This window comes from Myotis daubentonii, chromosome 2, assembly GCF_963259705.1.
Source record: "Myotis daubentonii chromosome 2, mMyoDau2.1, whole genome shotgun sequence".
NCBI lineage: Eukaryota > Metazoa > Chordata > Mammalia > Chiroptera > Vespertilionidae > Myotis > Myotis daubentonii.
The window spans coordinates 22340782-22367035 of record NC_081841.1 but is presented as its reverse complement, the minus strand read 5'-3'; the positions used below and the strand labels follow the sequence as shown (position 1 = coordinate 22367035).

Sequence of the window (26254 nt, the reverse complement as noted above, 5' to 3'; positions counted from 1 at the left end):
CCAATGACAAGTGAAAACACAGACTTTTTTTAAGCTAATAGGCTGAGTTACTGAGACAGTCACTGGATCCTAGCCTCTATCACCAGCCAAAATTACTTTATCTACTTACTCGTTTATCACTCTCCACATACCACAACAAATACAGACACACACACACACACACACACACACACACACACACACCACATACACCTGAGTGAAAGCTCCCCTAGAGGAAGAACCTTGCATATCTTATTCACCTCTGTGTTTCTGCTATTAAGACAGTGTCTGGCACATTATATGCATTCATTCAATGAGTATACATTGATGATCTTCTATAAATAGTAGGTATAGGGGCTTGATCAACATTTGTTGAATGAGTGGATCAATGAATAAAATCCAGTGAAATATAATTCACTTAAGTTCTTGCTGATCAGTAAGATAATAAAAGAAATACAAATTAATATTCATGAATTGTGGTAATAAATAGTGGATATTATAAACAAATAAGTCCAGAACCACAGAAGTAATTTGTATTCAATGTTCCACTTCTACTTTTTAAAGGGAAATTATACAGCAGATTCTAAACTTATCTATTTTTCAGTGTGAGATATAGGAACCTGAGGTCACTAACCTCCCAGCAGGTCTCCATGGTGTGGCAGCCAAGAAGTAAAACAAATTCCTCTTTCACAGGATTGTTTTATTGGGTCCTGCCTAACAGAGGTCTTTGCTCTGCTCACCATTCCAGGCTAATCCTGTATCCCTCTCCTTCGCCCTCTTTCTGCTCTGCCCAAGATGGAATATTCTCGGTACCTCAAATGTATCATGTCCTATCCCTACTCAGTATTTACACTGACCAAAATGATCTTTTGACTCTCTTCCTTTAAGAAACTCTTGCCCTAGCTGGTTTGGCTCAGGAGATAGAGCGTTGGCCTGCGGACTGGAGGATCCTGGGTTTGATTCCAGTCAAGGGCACATGCTCAGGTTGCGGGCTCCATCTCCAGTAGGGGGCGTGCAGGAGGCAGCCCATCAATATTCTCTCTCACCATTGAGGTTTCTATCTCTATCTCCCTCTCCTTTCCTCTCTGAAATCAATAAAAATATTTTTTTAAAGAAATTCTTACTCTTCCTGTAAGTCTCCATCTAAATATGATCTCTTCTTTTGCCCAAATTACACATTTCCAACCACTTCCTCATGCTTCATGACACTTGAAATTTCTGCCTCATGAGAGTTTTCAGCGCTGGATTGTAAGTTCTATGAGAGCAGTGACTACATATTTTTTCTCTTCTCTGTCCTCTTACCTATAGTATAAATTTGTACCTTCAGGCATTCAATTACTATCGACCAACAGACTGATTTGAAAAGTAGTCTAAGTGGTATAGATGCATTTCAGAGTAAAATACCATGAGTTTAAGAGACAAAGCAGTCAAGATTAATTCATTGCTCTGTCCCTTACCAACTTCAAGGTGTTGTGCATATCTTTTAACCACTCCTAATTTTTTAGCAATTCCTTAGAAAGTTTATCCGAATATTATTTTTGCTCCCTACAAGTTTTTTTTTCAATCTTCCTGATATTTTTCACCTAAATTGCTGTGAACGTGGATTATCTTATTTTTCCTTTGAATCAAGATTGCAACATATGCATTAAGTCATCTTCATCCCACTTTATTTTGTAGACTCATCTTACAATCATCCCTTAGATTTGAAAACATAAAGTCTCACTAACTATATCCTACAGGGGTGGCACAGACATATAGAAACAGACAGTAACTCACCTGCACACGTGATATAAGCTTCATCTCTTAGAAGGCATGAACTGTATTTCCAAGGGTCAGAAGGACATTGCCAGAGAGAGGTATCAGTTTTCCGACACCGGATTCCATCTACCCACCGGGGTCTAGAACCTTCCCTAAAATCAACAGAAGAGTCCAGGGTCCCACTGTCCCCACAGCCAAGGTGTCTGCAGATCGTGGACAAAGTCGTGGCTTCCATGGGGCTATAGCAGACACTGCCCCAGGTCCCGTTGTAGAAAACTTCCAGCCACCCAGCACACTCCTGGTCCTTGCTCACCATCCTGAGGGCCAGGAACTCTGAAAGTGGAAGAGGGGAAACAGGGCACAATGAGCATTCCACTCAACGCTCTCTCCCAGAGCTTGTGAACACTTGTCGCTGACTGCTGAGGAGACACCCCTAAGTGGCAAGATAGAACTCTGTGTCCCTTTTCCCTGACTTTGTCCATTTGTGTCTGCCTATCTCTACTTCAATGATGTAGTGGAGAGAGGATCACCAACCTGGGCCTTCCGCAGGGAGGAAAAGCTGAATGCCGCTTGCTGACAAACCTTCTGACAGAGTATGTGAAAGGAAGTGTGGAGAGAGGGTGGTAGACAGAATAACAGACCCCAAATTCCTACATCCTACCCTCTGGAATCTGTGAATATGTTTCCTAACATGGCAAAATGGACTGTATAGTTACTGTTAAGATAAGGACTTTGAATGGTGAGATTAACTTGGGATATCATGGACTAACCAGGTGAGCCTAGTCTAATCACATCCTTACCAGTAGACTCACTCTCCTAAAAAACAAATAAACTTTCCCATCTTCAGATCAGAGGGAAATGTGAGTAGGAAAGAATGGTCAGAGGGAGGCAACATTGTTTGAAGAAAAATAAAGGGAGGTAGGAATCAAGGAGTGTGCACCTTCTTTAGAAACTAGAAAAGGCAGGGAAAAGAAATCTTCCCTGGAGCCTCCAGAAAGAATGCAGACCTGTTGACACCTCGATGTCAGCCCAGTGAGACTCCCGTCGGACTTCAAACGCACAGAACTATAAGGTAATAAATTGGGGTGGTTTTAAACCACTAAGTATATGTTAATTCATTACATCCGCAGTAGGATCTCAAGATTTTACTACCATAGGCAACTGAAGAGTGAGCCCCACTTTTAATGGAAACTCTGAAAGAAATGGCTTTGGCCCTAACCAGTTTGGCTCAGTGGATAGAGCGTCAGCCTGCGGACTTAAGGGGCCCAGGTTCGATTCCAGTCAAGGGCATGTACCTTGGTTATGGGCACATCCCCAGTAGTGGGTATGCAGGAGGCAGCTGATCAATGTTTCTCTCTCATCGATGTTTCTAACTCTCTACCCCTCTCCCTTCCTCTCTGTAAAAAAATCAATAAAATATATTTTTTAAAAAAAGAAAAGAAAAGAAATGGCTTTGTCAGGGATATTGCTGAGAAGGAAGGACCAGAGCCTCCGCTGGTGCAGGAGGAAATGAAAGCACCAATCTCCATTCCTGCCAGTAAGACAGACTCTGTGGCCCTTTCAGCAACACCTCTCAGAGTTCAGACTCCGATCCTCGAGACCCTCCGCTCTGCCCCCAGCCTATGGACAATGTGCAGTGAGACCTGAGCAGATGACCCCCGCGTCCTCCTTGTGCCAGCAGTCGTGCTGTCCCCAGCCCCGGGAAGGGCACTTCCACAGGTGGGACTCCTTTCCTGTGCAGTTCACGTCATCCAGCCAGATCTGGCCTGATCCTTCCCCGAAGTGAGCAGAGACCGTGGTGTTGAGGGCCTCTCCACAGCCCAGCTGTCTGCACACCACCTGGGCATCATTCAGGTCCCAGCTGTCATCACAGATGGTGCCCCAGGAGCCCTGGTGAAGGATCTCCACTCTGCCAGCACAGGGACCGCCCCCGTCCACCAGGCGGAGCTGTCCCCTGTCTGAGGAGAGAGAGTCAGGCCAATGGGGTATTTACACAGGGAAAGAGGAGGGTGTTCTGGTCTTGGTGGAGCCCTCACCTAAGCAGCTGGCAGGACTCTCCTCTGAGGCTGCAGAGCCTGCTGATGCAGACATGGAGTCACACTGGGGCAGCACCTGGGTCTGGTTTCCTACAGAAACAGCAGTTGTCAAAGGGTTAGTGAGGTCAAGGAACAGGAAACTGATTTAAACTAAACAATAATCCAGTGATGGGGTCTGAGATGAAAGCTGTAAAATAAAAGTAATACTACCATAATATTAGAGTTCACCTTGTTTGTGGAGAGTTCTGCTTCTGACAATGCCAAAATTTCCTGTTTTTCATTGTTTATTAGGGTAACATTGGTTAATAACATTGTATAAATTTCAGGTGTACAACATATGTATACTCTATTGAATGTTCAACACATGGAATCTGGGTTGACCTTCTTGAATTGCATGTAAGTAATAGTATGCAGTGAAAGTAACCACTTGTCTTTCAACACCCGGTCAAAAATGTCATGCAGCCTCCCCAAAATTAGCTTAGTAAATTTGCTTTAGAGAGAGTTTACATGTTGAGATTACATGCTGCAGATACTATCACTAGAGGCCCAGTGCACGAAATTTGTGCACTGGTGGGGTACCTAGTGGCTGCTGGCTGCCGGCCAGGGCCTCCCTCCCTTCCCCTGGCCAACCGCACCCCTTGGTTGAACTCCCAGACAACTCCAGATCAAGGGGAAAATTTGCATACTACGCTTTTATTATACAGGATATGCAGGTGCTCTGGTCCACTAACCAGCTGACCGAGCTGCCAGCCATGTTCTTGAGCCATTCTGGATTCTCAGCCCAATTGAGTCTTCAGATGACATCAGCCCCTGAAACCTGATGAGAGAACTGCCACACTAAGCCCTTCCTTAATTCCTTGTTCAGGAAATCATGAGCAAAATAAAAAAGAGTTTTAAACTGCTAACATTTAGGGAAAATTGTTATTTTGCAGCAATAGGAACCAGAACACTTACACTTACCATGTTACTAAATATTTACTAACAACAAATGAAAACGCTCGTCTTCAAAAGAGCATGTACATTCATGTTCACAGCATCCTTATCTGTAATAACCATCACCACAATTAAAATACAAAATAGATGCATGGCCCTAAAAAGTTCCCATCTGCCTTTTGCAGACAATAAAAGACTCCACAAACCCAGCCCCAGACAAACACTAACAGCTTCTATCACAATAAATTAGTTTTATGTTTTCTAGAGTTTAATAAGATCATACAATATGCACTCCTTTTTTGTATGGCTTCCTTCAATATGTTTTGTGTAGTTGCATTTACCAGTAGTTTATTCTTTCTATTGCTAAAAAATCTTCCATTCTATAAATATTCTATAGTTTAATTATTCTTCTGTTAATGAACATTTGTTTGTCTTATAATTTTTCGCTCTAGTGAATAAAAATGCTATAAACTTGCTTGCCTAGATTTTTTTCTGTGGACGTGAGTTTTCATTTCTCTTTGGTAAATATCAAGTAGTAGGATTTTTGGATAACCTAGTAAGTGTATCTTAACCTTTAAAAAAACTGATTTTCGAAGAGGTCATTTTCTTTTACATTACTACCAGCAATATATGAGATCTCTAGTTAATCCACATCCTTGTCAAAACTTAGAATTGTCTCTTTAACTTTAGCAATTCTAGTTTGTGAAGTCATATCTCTTTACACTTTAACTTAAATTTTCTTAATAACTAATTTTATTAAGTATCTTTTCTTTTGCTGATTGGCAACTTATAAATCATCTCCCATTCCATAGGTTGTCTTTTTAATTGGTGGTGGTTTCCTTGCTCTACAGAAGCATTTCCTTTTATGTAGTCCCACGTGTTTATTTTTGCTTTTGTTTTCATTGCTTTTGATGTCAAATCTAAAAAAAAAATAATTGCAAAGACTGATGTCAATGACTTTACTCCCTATCTTTATTATAGGTCTTCCATTGTTTAGGTCTTACATTCAAGTCTTTAATCCATTTTGAGTTGATTTTTGTGTATGGTGTAAGATGAGAGTCTGCACCCCATTATTGTCTATGTCCATGGGTTATGCATATATGCATATAAGTTCTTTGGTCAATCTCTTCCTACCCCCCTCCTCCTTCCCTTTGAGATTTGTCAGTCTGTTCCATGCTTCCATGTCTCTGGATCTATTTTGTTCATCACTTTATTTTGTTCATTGGATCTCACATATGAGTGAGACCATGTGATACTTGTCTTTCTCTGGCTGACTTATTTCACTTAACATAATACTCTCCAGGTCCCTCCATGCTATCTCAAAGGATAAGAGATCCTTCTTTTTTTACAGCTGCATAGTATTTCATTGTGTAAATGTACCACATCTTTTTTATCCACTCATCTACTCATGGGTACTTGGGCTGTTATGTTTTTAGTGTATAGAAATACAACTGATTTCTGTATGATGATTGTATATGTTACAGCTGAGCTGATTTATTGAATACTTCTGGTGGTTTTTTTTTTGTAGAGTCTTTAGGATTTCCAATATATAAGACTAGAGGCCTGATGCACGAAAATTTGTGCACTGGAGGCGGGGGGTCCCCTCAGCCTGGCCTGCCCCCTCTCACAGTCCAGGAGCCCTCAGAGGATGCAAGAGGCGACCAGGCCGATCAGGGGAAGGTGCCACCCCCATCACCCCACTGCTGCTGCCACTGCCAGCCGCCGTGGCTGTTGACCCTCCTCAGCCCTCGCGGCTGCCTTGGCCCTCGCAGCCACTGCGGCTTTGTCTGGAAAGATGTCCAGAAGACATCCGGTCTATCCGGTCTAATTAGCATATTACCCTTCTATTAGTATAAATCAGGGGTCCTCAAACTACAGCCCGCGGGCTACATGCAAATACAAATATTGTATTTGTTCCCGTTTTGGTTTTTTACTTCAAAATAAGATATGTGCAGTGTGCATAGGAATTTGTTCATAGTTTTTTTAAAAACTATAGTCTGGCCCTCCAACAGTCTGAGGGACAGTGAACTGGTCCCCTGTTTAAAAAGTTTGAGGACCCCTGGTATTAATCATATCATCTAAAATAATGACAATTTTACTTTATTTCCAATTTGGATGTCTTTTATTTCATTATCTTGGCTGATTGCTCTAGCTAGGACTTCCAGTACTATGCTGAATAAGAGTGGTGAGAGTAGGCAGCCTTGTAGTTTTTCTGATCTTATAGGAAAATCTTTCAACTGTTCACACTTGAATATAATGATAGCTGCGCATTTGTAATATACAAATCTAGTTTCTCGACTGTCTGGTATCTCAAACAATTCAGTTCTTGACCAAGTTGTTCACAGAGAAAAATGTCTCAGTTGTTGAACCAAACTGATTTTCAACCTGAAAACCCTTTCTTGCTGATACCTCAGCATGACAAAAGCTTTTCTCAGGCAACAAACAAAGGAGAGAATGTTTTTGTTGTTGACAAAATTAATACTTAGCACAATTCTAAAACATAAAGAAGCCATCAAGAGTGCTAATGTTGCTAAGGGTGTGAAAGAAACAATAATTAGAGGCAATTGAAGAGGTACTAGCAGAAAAAGTATTGTTGATTTGGATAAACAAAAAGCAGTTAGCCAGTGACAGCCATTTCAGAGGCAGTGTTATATGAACAAGCAAAGATGCTGCATTAGACATGTACTGTATATAAAAAAGGTTAAAGCAGGGAATTATTTAGGGGTCTAGAATGGATACATTCAATTTACATTATTCTAATGAGGAAAAAATGATACCGTTTTCTGACAAATCACTTCTCGAATTAAGTTCGAGAACTGAGGTTCCGCTGTATGGGTTTTTATTTTGTTGTGGTGTGTTCCTTCTAGACCCAATTTATTGGTCTGTAAAGAAAATATGTTTTATTTTATCAAATGCTTTTTATGCATTCATAGAGATGGTCATATGATTTTTATCTTTTATTCCAGTATTTGGTGCACCATCTTTATTGATTTGCATATGTTGAACCATCCTTGCGTCCCAGGGATAAACCCCACATGGTTATGGTGTATGATCTTTTGAATGTGTTGTTGAATTCAATTTGCTAATATTCATTGAGAATTTTTGCATCTTTATTCATCAGGATGTGGGTCTATAGTTTTCCTTTAGTGTTATTATCTGGCTTTACTATCAGGGTAATGTTGACCTCATAAGATAAATTTGCAAGTGTTTCCTCCTTGTCTATTTTTTTGAAAGGGACTGAAAAGGACTGGTGTTAATTTTTCTTTAAGTGTCTGGTATAATTCACAGGTGAAACAATTTATCTTGGACTTTTCTATGTTGGAAAATTTTTGAGAATTAATTTAATCTCCCTACTTGTTATTGGTCTGTTCAGATTTTCTATTTCTTCATGGTTCAGTGTTGGTAGGTTGTGTGTTTCTATCAATTTATCCATTCCTTCTATGTTATCCAATTTGCTGGCATAGTATTGTTCATAATGGACTCCTATGATCTTTTGTATTTCTGTTGTATCTGTTGCAATATCTCTTCTTTCATTTTTTATTTTTTTTATTTAATTTTGTTTTATTTCTTAAAGTATTACAAAGAATATTACATATGTCTCCTTTTTTCCTCCCCTTGACATTCCCCCGGCCTCCCCTACCCCCCAGTGTCTTGTGTCCATTGGTTATTCTTATATGCATGCATACAAGTCCTTCGGTTGATCTCTTACCGCCCCCCCCCCAACCCCTCCCCAGGCTTCCCACTGTAGTTTGACAGTCTGTTCAATGCTGCTCTGCCTCTGTATCTATTTTTTTCATGAGTTTATAATGGTCTTTATTATCCATAAATGAGTGAGATCATGTGGTATTTTTCTCGGCTTCCCAGGGGCTGGTGCAGCCTCACAGGGGCCGTCACAACCTCACAGGGGCCGTCGCAGCCTCTCAGGGGTCGTCCCAGCCTCACAGGGGCCGTCTCAGCCTCACAGGGGCTGTTTCAACCTCACAGGGGCCATCTCAACCTCTCAGGGGCCGTCTCAGCCTCACAGGGGGCGTTTCAACCTTACAGGGGCCATCTCAACCTCTCAGGGGCCGTCTCAGCCTCACAGGGGCCGTCTCAGCCTCATCTTCTTTCATATTTTTTTATTTGAGACTTTTTTCTTAGTCTAACTCAAGCATGTCAAACATGCAGCCCACTAGCCCTGAGTTTGACATGCTTGTTTCTATTTTGTTTATCTTGTTTAAAAAACCAACTCTTGCCCTTGGCAAGTGGTACAGTTGGTTGGTATGTCATCCTGTACACCTAAAGGTTGCAGGTTCGATTTCCAGACAGGGCACATATCTAGGTTTTGGGTTTGATACCTGGTCAGGGCACATACATATGGAAGACAACCCATTGGTGTTTGTCTCTTACCCCCCTCCTCTTCCTCTCTCTCTCTCTCTCTCTTTCTCTCTCTCTCTCTCTTCTCCCTTCCTCTCTCTAAAAATATATCCTTGGGTGAAAATTTTTTAAAAAACAGCTCTTAGTTTCATTGACATTTTCAATTGTCTTTTTAGTCTCTATTTCACTTATTTCTGCTCTGATCCTTGTTACTTCCTTCTAGTAATTTTGGGTGTAGTTTGTTCTCCCTTTTCCAGTTCTTTGAGGACCTCTTCTTTGGAGAGAAGGGAGGGCAGAAAGATTAGTAGGACAGGAAGGTGACTTCCTAGGTGCTATTAATGTTCTCTTTGTTAATCTGGGTTGGGCTACATGACCAAGGTATATACACTTAATTGCTTACACATTATTCTCTATGATTATACTTAAATAATATTGCTTATTTTTAAAATATTATTTTTCTTAACACTTCTTGTGCTGACCTGAAAAATGAATAAACAATGAAAAGAACAATATTTCACCATAAAATACCTTATTTTTAAGGCAGTTTTTCCACACTTTCTGCTCTTATGCACAGTTCACTCAAGAAACATCCTTAGTACCAGTTAGCCCTTCCCTTTCTCTTACCTGAGCAGATCACAGAGGCTGTGCTTCCATGGGTACAGTCAGGAATGCCCAAGGCAGTCATTGGGCAATTCCATAAGAAGGACTCAGCCCCTGAGCAGTGAAATTGGGCTTTCCAGATTTGATCACCTCCTTTCACAAAGTATGCTCCTTTGGGGGTTGAGATGGCAACTCCACAGCCGAGCTGATGACAGACAACATTGGCATTGGCCATATTCCAGTGGGAGGCACAGAGTATTCTCCATTTTCCAGAAATATTCATTTCCACTTGTCCCTCACACTGAGAGGTGCCATTTTTCATGAGCCGCACTTCTGTGTATGCTGGTAGGAGAAGATAGGATTTTAACAAAGTATTATGTTTTTATCACCCCAACAGATTATGCAGGGTGGTTAAAATCCTGCTCTGCAACTCACCTGAACAGACAACTTGAACAGCCCCTCTGTGCTGGCAAGTACCTCCAGGACAGGGCACTCTGGGGCAGATCCTGAGCTCAGGTTCCTGCCCCTCACACCAGAACTCTTCATCCCAGACCTGTCCATCTGACTCTCTAAAGGGCACATCCATCAGAATAGACACAGCTTTGCCACACCCCAGCTCTGCACAGATAACCTGGGCAGTGGAGAATGTGAAGTTCCCACCAGATACTGAATCCCAGTTTCTTCCAGAATGCACTTCTACTCTCCCTGAGCAGGATCCATCCCCTCCAACCAGACGCACAAATCCTAAGAGAGAACAAATAGACCCAGTGAGTGTTCACAATCACATGTTGACAATTAGAAATGACATCTGATAAACCATGGTGTTAAATTTTTTTTTTCCTGAGAAACCAAGATGGCGGCATAGGTAAACACCAGAAATTGCTGCCTCCCACAACAAATTCAAAAATACAACGAAAAGACAAAATGGACATCATCCAGAACTACAGGAAGGCTGGCTGAGTGGAAATTCTACAACTAGAAGAATAGAGAAAAGCACCCTGAGACTCAGAGGAGGTGCGGAAATGCAGAGGAACAGAGGCGCATGCGGCAAGGGCTGGCAACTGAGGACGTGGCTGTCTTTTTGAATTGGGAGTCACAAGCCCCCGACTGCTCTGAACTACAGTTCCGGGTGAGTCTCTGGGGACCCTGACTCATACGGGGAGAAACTGGACTCTCTGGCAGTGGGCAGAACTCAGAACTCGCGGGCAGCATTCTCTCAGAGGTGCTTGCAGCCATTACCGGGACACTGAGACGCGGGGCCCCTTAGGGCAGGGCTAAGGGTCAGCCATAGCTGTTTGCTCCACCCTGTTGATTCCCTGAGACCCTGCCCCACCCAAGCTGCAGCAGAGGCTTTTGCATATGAATGCCCTGGCCCTTTGCAATCTGAAAATTACTTAACAAACTGCAGCTGGGCCAGACAGACCCAGAACTCTTAAGAGAAGGCCCAAGGCCCCACAGCAGCTTGCATTGCTTCACAGCTGGGCCTTATTTGGGCACCTACAAACCCCAAAAAAAGGAAGGGGAATCTGCATATCTCTTCGTAGCTCCTGCTGGGTAGCCTTACCCAGAGGCTAAATTAGCACCTCCTTAGATCCAAGAGCCAGTGTACCCAGTGGTCAGAGTGGGACCATCCAGATTACAACTCCTCAGATCCATCAGGGACACACTCAGGGGGCAAACTCAGTGAGTACCAAAGCCCCACTGAAGCAAGTCTTGCCCCAGAAGGGTGTCTCCAGCACAGAAGTTCTCCCATCATAACCACAGCTGATTCTCACAGACAATTGGCCTGGAGGTCAATTCGTCCCAGTGATACCTACAACAATCAAGGCTTAACTACAACAAGACTGTGCACAAAGACCACAAGCGGGTGCACCAAGAGTGTCCACCTCAGGTAATTGCGAAGTCTGAGCCACTGTGCCCTATAGGACACCTAGCACACAAACCCACTCTACCAACGCAGGGAAGCATAAACAATATGGAGACAAGGAAACAGGTCATAAATGACAGAAATGGAGGAAAGCAAACTACTGGATATAGAGTTCAAAACCACAGTTACAAGGTTTTTCAAGAATTTTCTAGAAACCGCCAATAAATTTAATGAGACCCTGGAGGACATGAAAAAAAGACCAACTAGAAATTAAGCATACACTGACTGAAATAAAGAACATAATACAGACTCCCAACAGCAGACCAGAGGATCGCAAGAATCAAGTCAAAGATTTGAAATACGAAGAAGCAAAAAACACCCAACCAGAAAAGCAGAATGAAAAAAGAATCCAAAAATATGAAGATATGTAAGGAGCCTCTGGGACAGCTTCAAGCGTACCAACGTCCGAATTATAGGGGTGCCCAGAAGAGGAGAGAGAGCAAGATATTGAAAACCTATTTGAAGAAATAATGACAGAAAACTTCCCCTACCTGGTGAAAGAAATAGACTTACAAGTTCAGGAAGCGCAGAGAACCCCAAACAAAAGGAATCCAAAGAGGACCACACCAAGACACATCATAATTAAAATGCCAAGAGCAAAAGACAAAGAGAGAATCCTAAAAGCAGCAAGAGAAAGAAAGGCAGTTACCTACAAGGGAATACCCATACGACTGTCAGCTGATTTCTCAACAGAAACTTTGCAGGCCAGAAGGGAGTGGCAAGAAATATTCAAAGTGATGAATACCAAGAACCTACAACCAAGATTACTTTATCCAGCAAAGCTATCATTCAGAATTGAAGGCCAGATAAAGAGCTTCGCAGATAAGAAAAAGCTAAAGGAGTTCATCACCACCAAACCAGTATTATATGAAATGCTGAAAGGTATCCTTTAAGAAGAGGAAGAAGAAGAAAAAGGTAAAGATACAAATTATGAACAACAAATACACATCTATCAACAAGTGAATCTAAAAATCAAGTGAATAAATAATCTGATGAACAGTAAAAAAAATAAAAATAAAAAAATAAAAGAGATCAACATTATTAGTATATCAGACAAAATAGACTTTAAGTCAAAAACTGTTAAAAGAGACAAAAAAAGACATGATATAATGATAAAAGAGTCAATTCAACCAGAAGGTATACTAATTACAAATATATATGTACCCAACAATCAAAGCACCTATATATAACGTGTCCCAAAAAAATGTATACACACACTTTGAATAATTATAAAAGTAGTTTTTATTAAAATACATTTCATTTCCAAAATTGAGCTATCAGCTGTTAAAGTGTGTATACATTTTCAGAGGCACACCCTGTATAAAGCAAACATTGACAGATCTAAAGGGAGAAATAGACAACAAAGTAGGGGCAAAGTAGGTTAACGGTTGTGAGGGTTGTGAGTATACGTCCATATTTCTCTCCCTCTCCCTTTCTCTCTCTCTAAAAATATATTTTTTTTAAAAAGCAGCCAGAGCAATAGCTGGTTTTGCTCAGTGGATAGAGTGTTGGCCTGCAAACTGAAAGGTCCCAGGTTCAATTCCAGACAAGGGCACATGCCTGGGTTGTGGGCTTGATCCCCAGGAGGGGGTGTGCAGGAGGCAGCCAATCAATGATTCTCTCATCATTGATGTTTCTATCTCTCTCTCCCTCTCCCTTCCTCTCTAAAATCAATAAAATAATAATTTATTTTTTTTAAAAAAAAGCTGCCAGAGAAAATTGACTCATTGTATAGAGAGGAACAACAACAACAACAAAAACGTATTGCTGACTTCTTATTGGTGGCAATGCAAGCCATATGATATATAATATAAATAACAATATAAAATCAATTTTAAGGTAGCGGGTAGGAATTACCAACCTAAAATTAAGTCTCCTGTGAAAATGCCTTTCAAAATTGAATGCAAATAGACAATAGATAAAAGATTAGAGAATTTGAGGACACCAGACCTACACTACACAAAAATCTTACTGAAAGTTCTTCAAGCTAAAGGAAAATGATAACAGATTAAAAAAAAAAGTGGATCTACCCAAACCTATAAAGACTGCTGTAAATAATAAATTTGTGAAAAAACATATAAAGGATTTTTTCTTATTTTAAAAATAAAAGAACATTTAAGGCAAAATCAACAGTGATGTATTATAATATTTATAACACTAGAGGCCCGGTGCATGAAATTCATGCGGGGGCAGGGGGGTCCCTCAACCCAGCCTGCACCCTCTCCAATCTGGGACCCCTCGGGATCGGGCCTAAACTGGCAGTTGGACATCCCTCTCACAATCCAGGACTGCTGGCTCCTAACGCTCGCCTGCCTGCCTGCCTGCCTGCCCCCTAACCACTACCCTGCCAGCCTGATTGACACCTAACTGCTCCCCTGCTGGCCTGATCACCCTCAACTGCCCTCCCCTGCTGGCCTGTTTGCCCCCCACTGCCCTCACCTGCCAGCCGATCACCCACAACTGCCCTCCCCTGTTGGCCATCTTTGTGGTGGCCATCTTGTGGTAGCCATCTTGTGACAACATTGTGCGAGGGCATTGCACGACACCACCTAGGCTTTTATTATATAGGATATTTATAAGTAAATGTATAACATTACTGGCACAAATGTCAAAAATAAGAAAACAAGTATACGGCTTTAAGATCTTATATGTTAACTTTTATAATATCATTTGAAGGTAAAAAGTGATCAAAAAGTAATAATTTCAACATTATGATAAACTCTTTAAAAGGGGAAATAGTTAGTAGACCAATACAGTTAATAAAATAGTTCTTAAAAAACTCAAATAAAGATTAATATAGGAATATAAAAAACAAAACAAATAGCAAGCTAGTAGACTTAAAGCAAATCATGAAATAATTACATTAAAATTAAATAATTTAAATTCTCCAAATAAAAGCAAGATGATCAGACTGTGCAAAAGGCATAACCATATGCTGTCTACAAAAATACACACATGAACTATAAACAGAATCAAAAAAAGATATACCTTGCAAACACTAATCAAAGAAAGCTGTAATAGATAAGTTAATATCAGATAAAGTAAGACAGAATTTATTCAGAGAGAAATAATAAACATTTTATGATGATAAAATAGAAAAGAAACTATGTAATATTAAAATTAGCAGGATACAGCTAAAGAGGTTCTGAGAAGAAAATGTATAGCCTTGATGCTTCCTTGATTTTTACATTAGAATAGAATATAAAAACTAAAGGCAAATGATCTATGATGCCATTTCAAGAGTCTACAAAAATAACAGCAAATTATTATCCAAAAAGAATGAACACTGCCCAGCCCACATGGCTCAGTGGTTGAGTGTTGATCTATGAACCATGAGGTCATGGTTCAATTCCTAGTCCAGGCATATGCCTGGGTTGCAGGCTCGATCCCCAGTGGAGGGTGTACAGGAGGCAGCCAATCAATGATTGTCTCTCATCATTGATGTTTCTATCTCTCTCTCCCTCTTCCTTCCTCTCTGAAATCAATAAAAATATATTTTATTTCTCCCAATTTTTATCTGCCACACATTTATAATAATATAAAATTTTTTAAAAAGAATGAACACTAAGAACAGAAATCAATGAAATAAAAAGCAAATACATGATAAAAAATATCAACAGAGTCATCCTGACCAGTGTTCTCAGTGGTTAAATCATTGGCCAGTACACTGCAGGGTCTCAGGCTCGATTTCCCAGTCAAGGGCAGGTTCCTGGGTGGCAGGTTCAAGCCCAACCCGGGATGAGGCATGTTCGGGAGGCAACCAATCGATGTGTCTCTCTCACGTTGATGTTTCTCTCTCTCTCTCTTTCTCTCTCTCTCTCTCTCTCCCCCCCCCCCCACCCCACCTGCTTGTTGAGCCTATTTCCTTGGTATTTTCCCATGTGGCCCCCTTATGGAAGTAAGTGACTCTGTCTCTCTAGGACTTGTAAGTATAAAAACTTTGTTTTCCTGTGCCTCTTTCACGTCCCCTCTTGCGGCTACACCTGATTGACCATCTCATGAAAGACTACAAATAGCTACTATGATCAAACAAATTCATACAGGTACAACCCAGTAGTTGTACCTATAGGAAACTTTTGATCCCACCTCCCTATTTCTCATGACACACCACAGGGATGAAAAGTTCTGTGATCTGTAGGTATGGACTATTTACTGTCCAGGGCTAAACATGCTTCTTTGAATACTAATGCTCTAGGAATCACTGTATAACTGGAACCTTCTCCCATGAATGCTCTACTAGTAAAGGCTGTAATCCTTAGAATGAGACTGAGGCTATTCCTGCTGGGGATCCCCTGCCAGACAAACAGGCTTACCTGAGCAGGCAACTCCAACATCCAAGGTATGGGAATAGTCAAGCTCATGATAGTTTCGAACCATAGAACGAATACAGTCATTGATTTTCAATTCTGTCCCTTTGCAAATAAGATATGAATGCCAAATGGGCCCTACCCCTGATCCGAAATAAACCCCTCTGGAAGCAGCAACAGCAACTCCACATTCCAGCTGTCTGCACACCACAGCTGCATCCTCCAGGTTCCAGTCAAAATCATTCACTGTGCCCCATATTCCTTGGTACTTCACTTCCACTCTCCCCTCACAGCGGTGGCCTCCACTCGTCAGCCTCAGGTCTGCAGCTGTAAGAGAGACGTAGACACAGAACACATGACACAGCAGAGATTTAAAGAGACCATACAGTGGTGTGTGTTTAGTATTAAAAACCTAGATCTCTGGGAGAGTTCCAAAGGTCAAGATGGCAGAGTATGTAAACACTATTCTCACCACCTCCCATGACCACATCAAAATTACAACTAAACTGTAATAAGTAAAAGTAGAATTACTCAGAAGAAAAAAATAGTTATCTAGGGTTTCAAAAATATCTCTATGTATAGCATTTGTTTATTTCTGTGGTGTAAATACAGGGTGGGACAAAAGTAGGGTTACAGTTGTTCATACGGAAAATAATATCATAGTTAATAAAAAATAATATGAGAATAAACTGTGTTTCACAACTATAAACATACTTTTGCCCAACCCTGTATCTCCACTGTGACCAGTTTTAAGCTATCAATGTGGCATCACTAAGTACAGAGTTGGAAAGAGATGCACACAATTATTTCTCACCAGCTAGTAAGACCCAGCGCCAGGCACCCCACTGAGGATAGGCCTTTAGAGGATCAGGATGCTGTTGTCTCAATAGATAATGCCTAAGGCTGGTCGGGGCCAAAGTTCACCATCTCAGTTACAGTTCATGGCCCACCAGGCCAGTGGAGGCATCTTCCCTCCCCTCTGACCCACAGGGAGCGCTCTCATCTAGCTTTGGAACAGAGGAGTGTGTTAAGCAGCCTCTAAAACATCCTGATTATTCCTATTTCCTTGCATTCACACCCTCACATAATCTTCCTCACACTTGATTGTGGGATGAACCCAGTAACATGCATCCAACAAGTGGAATTTGGCAAAAGCGATCAGCTGTCACTTAAGAAATTGGTTTCAAGAGGACTCTGGTTTCTCTCTTTTTGATCTATCTTACTCTCTTATTTGCTTGCTGCAATGAAGCCAGCTGCCATATTGTGAGCTGTGTATGGAGAAACCTCCATGACAAAGAACTGAGGGAGGCTTCCAGCCAATAGCCAGCAAGGGACTGAGGTTCTATTACACTGTCCACCAAGGTCTAAATCAGTGGTTCTCCACCTTCCTAATGCCGCAACCCTTTAATACGGTTCCTCATGTTGTGGTGACCCCCAACCATAAAATTATTTTTGTTGCTACTTCATAACTGTAATTTTGCTACTGTTATGAATTGTAATGTAAATATCTGATATGCTATATGTGTTTTCTGATGTTTGCGACCCACAGTTTGAGAACCACTGGTCTAAATGCTGCCAATTAACTAGGTGAATAAGTTTGGTAGTATTCACTCCCAGATGACCCTTAAGATGATTGTAGCCTTGTGAGAGAGCATAAGTCAGAGGACCCAGATAAGCCATGCCCAGATTCCTAGCCCACAGAAACTATGAGATAGTAGATACTAGATTCTTGCTCACTAAGCTGCCATGTTTGGCAGTAATTTGTTGCCATATAGTCTGCAGTATTTTGCTATGGCAGCCCATCTGAGCAGACTAATACACAAGGATTCTTTTCAAATTCAGCATCTTTCCAGGTGTTTCCCTTTTTGATGCACCACTTCTATTTTTCCAGAATGAAAGCATATGGACCCAAGCAGAGACCTGAGCAGTGAGAACGGATACCCCAGGGACTGAGTCCTGATTAGATTATAAGAACAAAAAATTCTCATTTTGGTGACCTCAATTCAAAGCTAATGGAGATGATTCAGGGCCTCAGCAAAGCGGGAATCTAAGGTACTGAATGAGAAACAGATATGAAAAGATAGAGAGGGTTTAGGTCCCTATTTCAGGTAGCATCAAGGTTACAGAATTGGTCACTCAGGAAGAAGTCTTATTTTGATGAAGCAATTAAGCCACTTATATAAGTCTCCAGGTTGTCCACCCTGCTGTTTTCTCGCTTTGGTGGGAATCCCTCAATTAGTTATATATTGCTGTGCAGCAAATTACATTTTACTAAAACTGTGTTTTACCAAAGACAAAGAGAGAATTTTTAAAGCAGCATCGTGAATATACCACATACACCTTCTTAGACTTAAACCTGGACCTCTCAAATTCTCAGTTGCTTCAGCCCTGTTCTGGACCAGAGTCACCTCACCACTGAGAGTTCAGTTTAGAAATTACTCTTACATTGTCTGCTGCATTCTTGACTGCAAAGTAAAATCTGCTCAAGTCAAAAAATAAATATGTATTATTAATATATATACTCCACCTTGTAGGATTGTTGTGCACTCAAATGAGTTCATATAAGTGAATGTAGTATCAGTATCTGATGGTAGCAGTTACAGTTGTAGTAGTAGTAGTAGTAGTACTAGTAGTAGTAGTATAGTAGTAGTAGTATAAAGAGTTCCAATAGAAATTGTAACAAAAATGACAAACATCCAAAGATAAAAAGTACAAATGTCATGAGCAAGTAATTCACAAATAAAGGATTAAATTAGCAAATATATGCCAGTTTTTGCCTAACATACACCAGTTTGGGCTAAGATTTTAAAATGTGATAAAAACCCAATGCTGGTGAAGGTATGTGAAAACTAATATTCTCATCCAACATTAGTGGGAATAAAATTTAGTGCAAACATTTCTGGTGGGCAATTAATCTCTATGTATCAAAAGCCTTAAAGGTATTCAGAGCCTAGAGAACAGCAATTTCACTTTTAAAATGTTATTGAGAAAAATAATCATGGAGAGTCCTTACATGTAAATACAAGGAAGTTGAATAACTTCATAACTTCAAAAATGAAAACAACTAAATGCCCACAGAAGTGATCACGTGAATATATTGATGTTGCTCATATAAATAAATGATTGAAAATAATTAAATTTTCCATATTATCCTTATAATATATATTTTTGTAATAGAATAAAATGTTTTAGTGTAGAAAAGAAGAATAGTTAATGGTCTAGAAAGATTTGCAAAATATACTGTCAATTTTAAAAAACAGATTACCAAATAATGTAAACCAAATAACCAAATTACGCAGTCTTTGGGAGTTTATGTTTTTGTGTATTATGGCATAAAGTGTGTTTGAAAGCATAATTTCTTGCCAATGCCCATCATGGATTTCACTGTGGAGAATCCTGTAATGTATGCCCAGCTCAGAAATCATCAAATGCTCAAAAAGGCCAAGACTACTGTTTTACAAGGAGCAAGTCCAATGTCATATGAAGTTGAAGAATAAATTTCTAGTAGGATAGCTGCTTGCCTTGGAAAAATGTTCTTGCTGCCCTAACCGGTTTGGCTCCGTGGATAGAGCGTCGGCCTGCTGACTCAAGGGTCCCAGGTTCGATTCCAGTCAAGGGCATGTACCTTGGTTGCAGGCACATACCCAGTGGGGAGTGTGCAGGAGGCAGCTGATCTATGTTTCTCTCTCATCGATGTTTCTAACTCTCTATCCCTCTCCCTTCCTCTCTATAAAGAATCAATAAAATATATTTTTTACATTTTCTTTCTTCTTAAGTAACTAAGTAAATTTCCTATAGTTTTTCTCGTAATAAGAGGTGTCCTTTTATCGAAACACCCATTGTCTCTCCTCTACATGGGACCAAAACCTACCTCTCCACTTCAGAGCCATCAAGAGAAGAATCTTCACTAGCATCTGGCCAACACTCAAGGAGCAGAAACTTAAAGGAATGAGGTTTCCCCAGGAGAGTTCTGGGACTGAAAGACTGAACTCTAGGAGGAAGACAATGAGCATTGAGAGGAGACAGAGCTGTGCACCATCTCGAGCTGGATCAGTACCCAGGCTGAAGGCTAGATTTGCTGCAACCCTATCCCTGATGCCTGCAGTACTCTGGCTCAGTGGAAGCCAGTTTGCAGGGAGGGACAAAAGAACCCATGAGAGAGAAAATGCACCCTATAGAATTCACAACACATCCTAGGGAGTGGGTGTGAACCTCAACAAGTCAGGGAACAATTCACAAGAACTGGGGCAGGAACTCGGGGAAACTATACATAACTGATGCTGGGTATCTCTAAGCGAGAGATCCCCTCTCCTGGCTGCAGAGTCCTCTGTTCTACAGCAGACACCTGGTAGGAATAGGTGAGTCAGGAAGCAAATTCTCTCACAGAGCCTAGTCCTGGGCAAACACTGTAGTCAAGCAGAGAGGAGGCTGTAAGATTGAAGGAGAGCAGCCAGAAAGAAAGAAAGCAGGTGCAAGATTATCTGTGATCTGGTTACATACAGTTTACGTGACACCCCAACAGTGTGGGCACTGTGTATTCCACTCACCAACTGAATCAGTCACTTCTCGGCTGCTATGCTCCTCTCACACATCCATCACATCCACCACACACTCACATCCACCTCTCTCTCTCTCTCTCTCTCTCTCTCTCTCTCTCTCCCTCCCTCCCTCTCTCTTTACATAAATACATAAAACATAGAAATTCTCACGGGCAGCCCTCTCCAAAGCAAGCAAATGCAGTGTGGGAGGAACAGCTCAGAGGCCCAGCTGAGTCAATCTCTGGTCCTTCCCAGACACTGGGAGCCACTGGAACAAAACAGATACTTCTTAAAAACAAGGAGGCATGGGAGAGGACTAAAATCGACTCACCTTAGTCTGCAACTATCATTTCTTTGAAAAACCTGCCACTGCCCTAGCCAGTTTGGCTCAATGGATAAAGCGTTGGCCTGCGGACTGAAGGGTCCCAGGTTTGATTCCAGTCAAGGGGCACATGCCCGGGTTGTGGGCTCGATTCCCATTAGGGCGCGTGCAGGAGGCAGCCGATCAATGATTCTCATCATTGATGTTCCTATCTCTCTCTCTCTCTCCATTCCTCTCTGAAATCAATAAAAATATATATATTTTTTAAATCTAGTAGTCTTTGAAAAAAAAAAAAAAACCTGCCAGTATGACCAATTGAAACCCCACAGGAGAAGAACCAATATTTATAATCATCGTGGTTCCCTTTTGGTCAAAAAACATGGTTTACCTTAAGGCTTTAGCTCCATAACTCCTGGGACCTTTCCCTTTGCCAAGGTGTCAACTCATTGTTGATCCCAGGAAAGAGGTAACTCTTACCTTGAGAATGCAGCACAGTACTGAGGAGAAAACAGAGTCCCTGAGGAGAGAGATGTCCATTCAAAGCCATCCTAACTCCTGTGCCATCAAAATCACAGTCCCAGCTGCAAAATAACCCCGTGCGGAGGCATCAGGGTACCGACGGGAGGGGTATATACACACACATACGCTCACATCCTCCCTACTGATAGCCAATAGAGAGAGCTTTTGCCATTTCAGATGCTATCAGAGACTTCATCTGCCACCTTCTGAAGCTCAAACACCAATTAGATTCTGAATCTTCACTATCTCCTTATATGAGCAGCATGGCCCTTTGACATCATGTTTCCTTAGGTCCCTGAGAACTAGGCCCCCATGATCACGGCTGGGGTAGAAAAGTTGCATCAAAAAGCCACTCTCCACCAACAGTCTTGGCTGATCTCTGCAGACTGAGATCTTTCAGGGTTCATGGTGCTGCAATCAGTTACCCTTTGGCCCATGCGAGGATGTCTTTGTTGTAATCAAACATTGTTCTTCTCTGTGACTGAGCTCATGCCTGAAGCAGAGAACCACAAGAAGGCTTGAAATATGAGACTACTTATCAGGCCAGCAGAAAATGAGGACCTCAGCATAGGAATTCACAGGTGAATGTGGAGGGGTGAGAGGGGAAGCGCCAAGTTGAGGAGGTGTGATTATTGGTCTTTCTCCCTTTTCCTAGTGATCTGGAGGCTGGGGACTTGGAACAGAGGCGCTCATAATATCAATGGGTCTTCGACAGGATCTAACTTTTTCTCATCGGAGATCTTTCTTAGCCCCTAAGACCACTCTGTCCAGCCCACACAAGTCACCTGAGACTAAATTCTCCGTCTCAGGGATAAGGAGGGGCTGTAATCTCCAGGGTATTTACCGACCAGATCTCCTCCTTGCTGTGCAGCTGCCCAGGGCCAGCAGTCCTGCCCTGAGAGCTGGGTTGGTGTTCAGGGGTCAGAAAGTGCATCAGCCAATTGGCTGATCTACTTGCACCATTTTTCCTCCTGGATCCACCCTCCCACCCTTTTGGAATCTTTCTGAATTCATAGCTTGGTGTAGCATAAAGTTTAGCCCCAAGTCCATCTTATCCTTGCTATCCCTAATATATGTACTCATTCTCTTTTCATAATTAATGGTTTTACTGTGAGTCACACCAGAGAAAGGATCAAGGGAAGATAGAAATTTATATCTTATGATGTAAATTTTACTGAGGTAAAATTCATGAGTTACCAGGCATAGCATATAACACACCATCAGCTAGCATTTACTAAGCATTTACTCTACACCATTGCCTTTAAGCACTGTGCTGTGGCTGGGAATAAAACAGTGAGCAAGACAGACTCTGTCCCTGGGCTCATGGGACAGTGAGCTGCTGGAAAAAAACATATATATAATTGTTTAACAACATATATGAAAAGGCTATAAAGAAAAAATACCGCCCTAGCAAGTTTGGCTCAGTGGATAGAGCGTCAGCCTGTGGACTGAAGGGTCCTGGGTTCAATTCCAGTCAGGGGTACATGCCCTGGTTGCCAGCTCAATCGCCAGTGAGGGGTGTGCAGGTAATGTTTCTATCTTTCTCTCCCTCTCCCTTCCTCTCTGAAATCAATAAAAATATATTTTTTAAAAAAAGAAAAAATACCATGTTTATTATATGAAGAGGAATTGCAAGAAGGTTGAACCCAGCCAAGGGAAGCTTCTTTTGGGAAGGGATATTTAAGCTGATACTTGATGGAGTTGGAGTTTACCAAGAAGTTGAAGACCATCAACTCACACCCACTACCCATCCCTAGACCCTGTCACTCATGGTAACAACTCCTTTTCTGAATTTTTACATATTGAAATTCTATTGTTCTATTTCTCACTCTTATTTTGACCATACCTATCCTTCAACTGTTCAATATCTGTACTCCCTTAGATCTCTTGCTCTGCTTGAGATAGAACACATTAAGAATTGGAGAAAGAATTTGATAGATCCTCCCTTCCCCCCAACTGGTGGGCAGAGTATGACATAACCTGCAGCCCGGAAATACCTGAGTGACTAACCATGTACCTTATATGGACTATACATTGAACCACCAATCCACACCTGCCAAATACCCTCAGCCCTTGCTCCTGTATGGACCACACATTAAGCCAGCGGTTCTCAACCTGTGGGTTGCGACCCCTTTGGGGGTCGAACGACCTGTTCACAGGGATTGCCTAAGACTATCGAAAAACACATATATAATTACATATTGTTTTTGTGATTAATCACTATGCTTTAATTATGTTCAATTTGTAACAATGAAATTGGGGGTCACCACAATATGAGGAACTGTATTAAAGGGTCGCAGCATTAGGAAGGTTGAGAACCACTGTTTAAGCCATCAGTCAGCATGCGCTGAGTACACTAAGCCCCCATTCCTTCCCATGCCTCCCCTCAACACGTGTTCATCTCTGCACGTGCTGCCGTCTTCCCATTGCGAGGCAGCCCGGCAGGTCTCTCTCCCCTGATAAAGCCTGTAATCCTCGTTTTCGGCTCCTGACTGGTCTCACAGAATTAAAGATTAGATTATCAAAAGATGTATTTGAGTTGACTGGGGTAAAATATCTACAGCCAGTCATGGCGGGGGGGTGGGGGGGGTGTGCCTAAAGTTTGAAATAACTAGGCTGATGTTGTTGAACTTATTAGGACTGGTGAACCAGAGCAAGAGGGAAGGGAAGCTACCACAAAAAGCGATGCTACTTTGTTACTACTATGTTCATTTTTCTCTGTGATTCATGACTTCCCATAGACAAATGCTTTGGTGCAGTGATGGGAATGGAGAGTCAGAAAGTTCCAGGCAGGAGGAGCCTCAAAAAAGGGAGAAAACACATGAAACTCTCAGGTGGAGACAGAAACCACTCCAGAGGATAAAGACAGCTCTAGAATCTGTACAATCTGACCAGAAAGGGAAAAAAAAATAGATAACCAATGGAAGTCTACCTAATGAAAGAAAAATGCTGCTTCTCTACAGCTGGCAGACTAAGGGGGAAATGAACTCAGTCAAGCTGATTCACTGATACCTTCCATTGTCAATAGGAGCACTATTAGAAGAAGCTGCCCCTTCATCCACTTGGCAGGCATATAAAAAATAAAAAATAAAAGAAGCTGTCTGTCAAGCCAAGTTTCAAACTCACTGCTTTTCTTCCCTTCAGGTTTATTTGATGCTATTTCAAAAGCACATAGAATCTTTGTACTCCAGCCAACAGGTTGACAACACAATCTTCTTACTCCAGCTCACCCTCCATGTATTTTTTTTTTTTTTTGTCTTTGCTGTCACCACAAAGTATGCATAGAACCTTGACATTGTATCTATTCTCACTTCAGCGCTCAGGCACAAAAGGTGCCCAAATCCTCCTTTACAAAAATCCTTCTCTCTTGATATCATGATCTCTTTAATATACATAATCTGCTTAAAGGGACCAAGTGCCATGGAACAAAGTCTAATATATTTCCTTTGCAAATTCTGTATTTAGTAGCCTACTTCAGAATTTCGTGTCTGTTACACTTTGACATCTTGATGGAAACTTCAGTTTTAACATTCTACTCCAGAAGCATGAAAGAGCTATCAAAGACAACAGTGAACTGTCTATGCAAGCATTGTTTAAGCCAGAGAATGCCCTTTCTGGCCAATATGATGATCTGGAATCCTGAGAGGCATATGATAATGTCTCGTTGGAATGGAAGGTACATCATCCAAAGATGGGCTTGTCAGCCTGCAGAGCTCGAGGCATTAAACCTTCCAACTAAATATCCAACTTCCCTTGTTTATTCAGTAGGATTTCAGTCATTTCCTCCCAATCCCTCCTCCATGTACCCTTGTGGGTTATGATTAGGAGGTGCTTTGGTCATATTCAAATGATATCCAGCCCATCTGACAGTTGCATTTCCCAGTGTGAATTAATAAAAATGGCATTCTGATTTAAATTTCAAATTGTTTTCTGAAAAGTTGCCGTTATTAAACATCTGTAAAGTAAGAACATATTAACAGTTAGCTTCTTTAACAGTAATAATTTACCAATAATTATCAGAGAGAAAAGAGAATAAAAGAATGAGGATAAGGAGGATGGTGGAAAGGAAAATTCCATATCTTCATTTTCATATGATTAATGTTAACATAAAAATCTTTTCACATAAATTTTGTTTGCAGTTCAGATTATTCACTTGTGATAGATATCCAGAGAGGGGATTGTTATTACATATGCAGAAAAGGAATTTATTAGTAATCAAGTGGAAAAAAGTAGTAAGTTTTTTGCTATATTGCCATGTAGTACCTGGAAATCTATCTATTCTCCTCTGAATCGCTCAACCTTCTTGAAGAAGGAGAAAAGAAAAATAATAAACCTATCTCCTTCATCTCATTCTGGGTGATTACCTCCTTCATCTCATTCTGGGTGACTAACTCTTCCAGGAGTGGCTGGAGTGGGAAGTGTTTAAGGCAAAGAAGGCTCAGGTATTGATGACTTCCCCAAACCTCTCCCTTGCCCACTACTAGAACTGACTACCAGCCCTTAGCTAACGTAGGCATGGGATCTTTACATAGTCCTTAATGGATTCTATATATTTGAATTCCAAATATTTAAATTATTAATTTTTACAAAGAAATTTCAGGGTCAAATTGTAATCCACTTATTGCACCAGTGGACTTGTCCAATGTGTGACAGGATCAGCTTGTACCTGGGAGCTGCTTGTCTGAGATCAGAAATTCCAGGTTGCCAGTGTGCAGTTTATAGGATTGCCACAAGATGGCAGAACTGGGAATGACAAATTCCTGGAAGCTAAAGTAGCCAAGTAAAATTTTATTACTTGTGTGTTTTTTAATTACAATTAATATCTATTTCATATTTAAACACCCTAAAATGGTCCATTGAATAATATATTAGAATTTTAACTATGAAAGAAATTAATGAAGGCAGAAATATAAACACTAAAGAAATAGATTAGGTAGATGGGATCATGAGTTGATGATGGTGGTGATGAAGATAGGTAG

General features: G+C 41.2%; 1 protein-coding gene across 1 annotated transcript in view; it reads right to left on the bottom strand.

Moving 5' to 3' along the window:
- The window catches only part of LOC132225960 (antigen WC1.1-like), a 50717-nt gene that overhangs the window by 6707 nt on the left and 17756 nt on the right, over nucleotides 1–26254 (bottom strand). The window contains exons 2-7 of the mRNA XM_059680881.1: nucleotides 15903–16308; nucleotides 10098–10406; nucleotides 9687–10004; nucleotides 3774–3863; nucleotides 3381–3695; nucleotides 1756–2070 (exon numbers count right to left, since the gene is read on the bottom strand). Of these exons, the coding sequence (XP_059536864.1) occupies nucleotides 1756–2070; nucleotides 3381–3695; nucleotides 3774–3863; nucleotides 9687–10004; nucleotides 10098–10406; nucleotides 15903–16308 (1753 nt within the window). The remainder of the gene's footprint in view (nucleotides 1–1755; nucleotides 2071–3380; nucleotides 3696–3773; nucleotides 3864–9686; nucleotides 10005–10097; nucleotides 10407–15902; nucleotides 16309–26254) is intronic.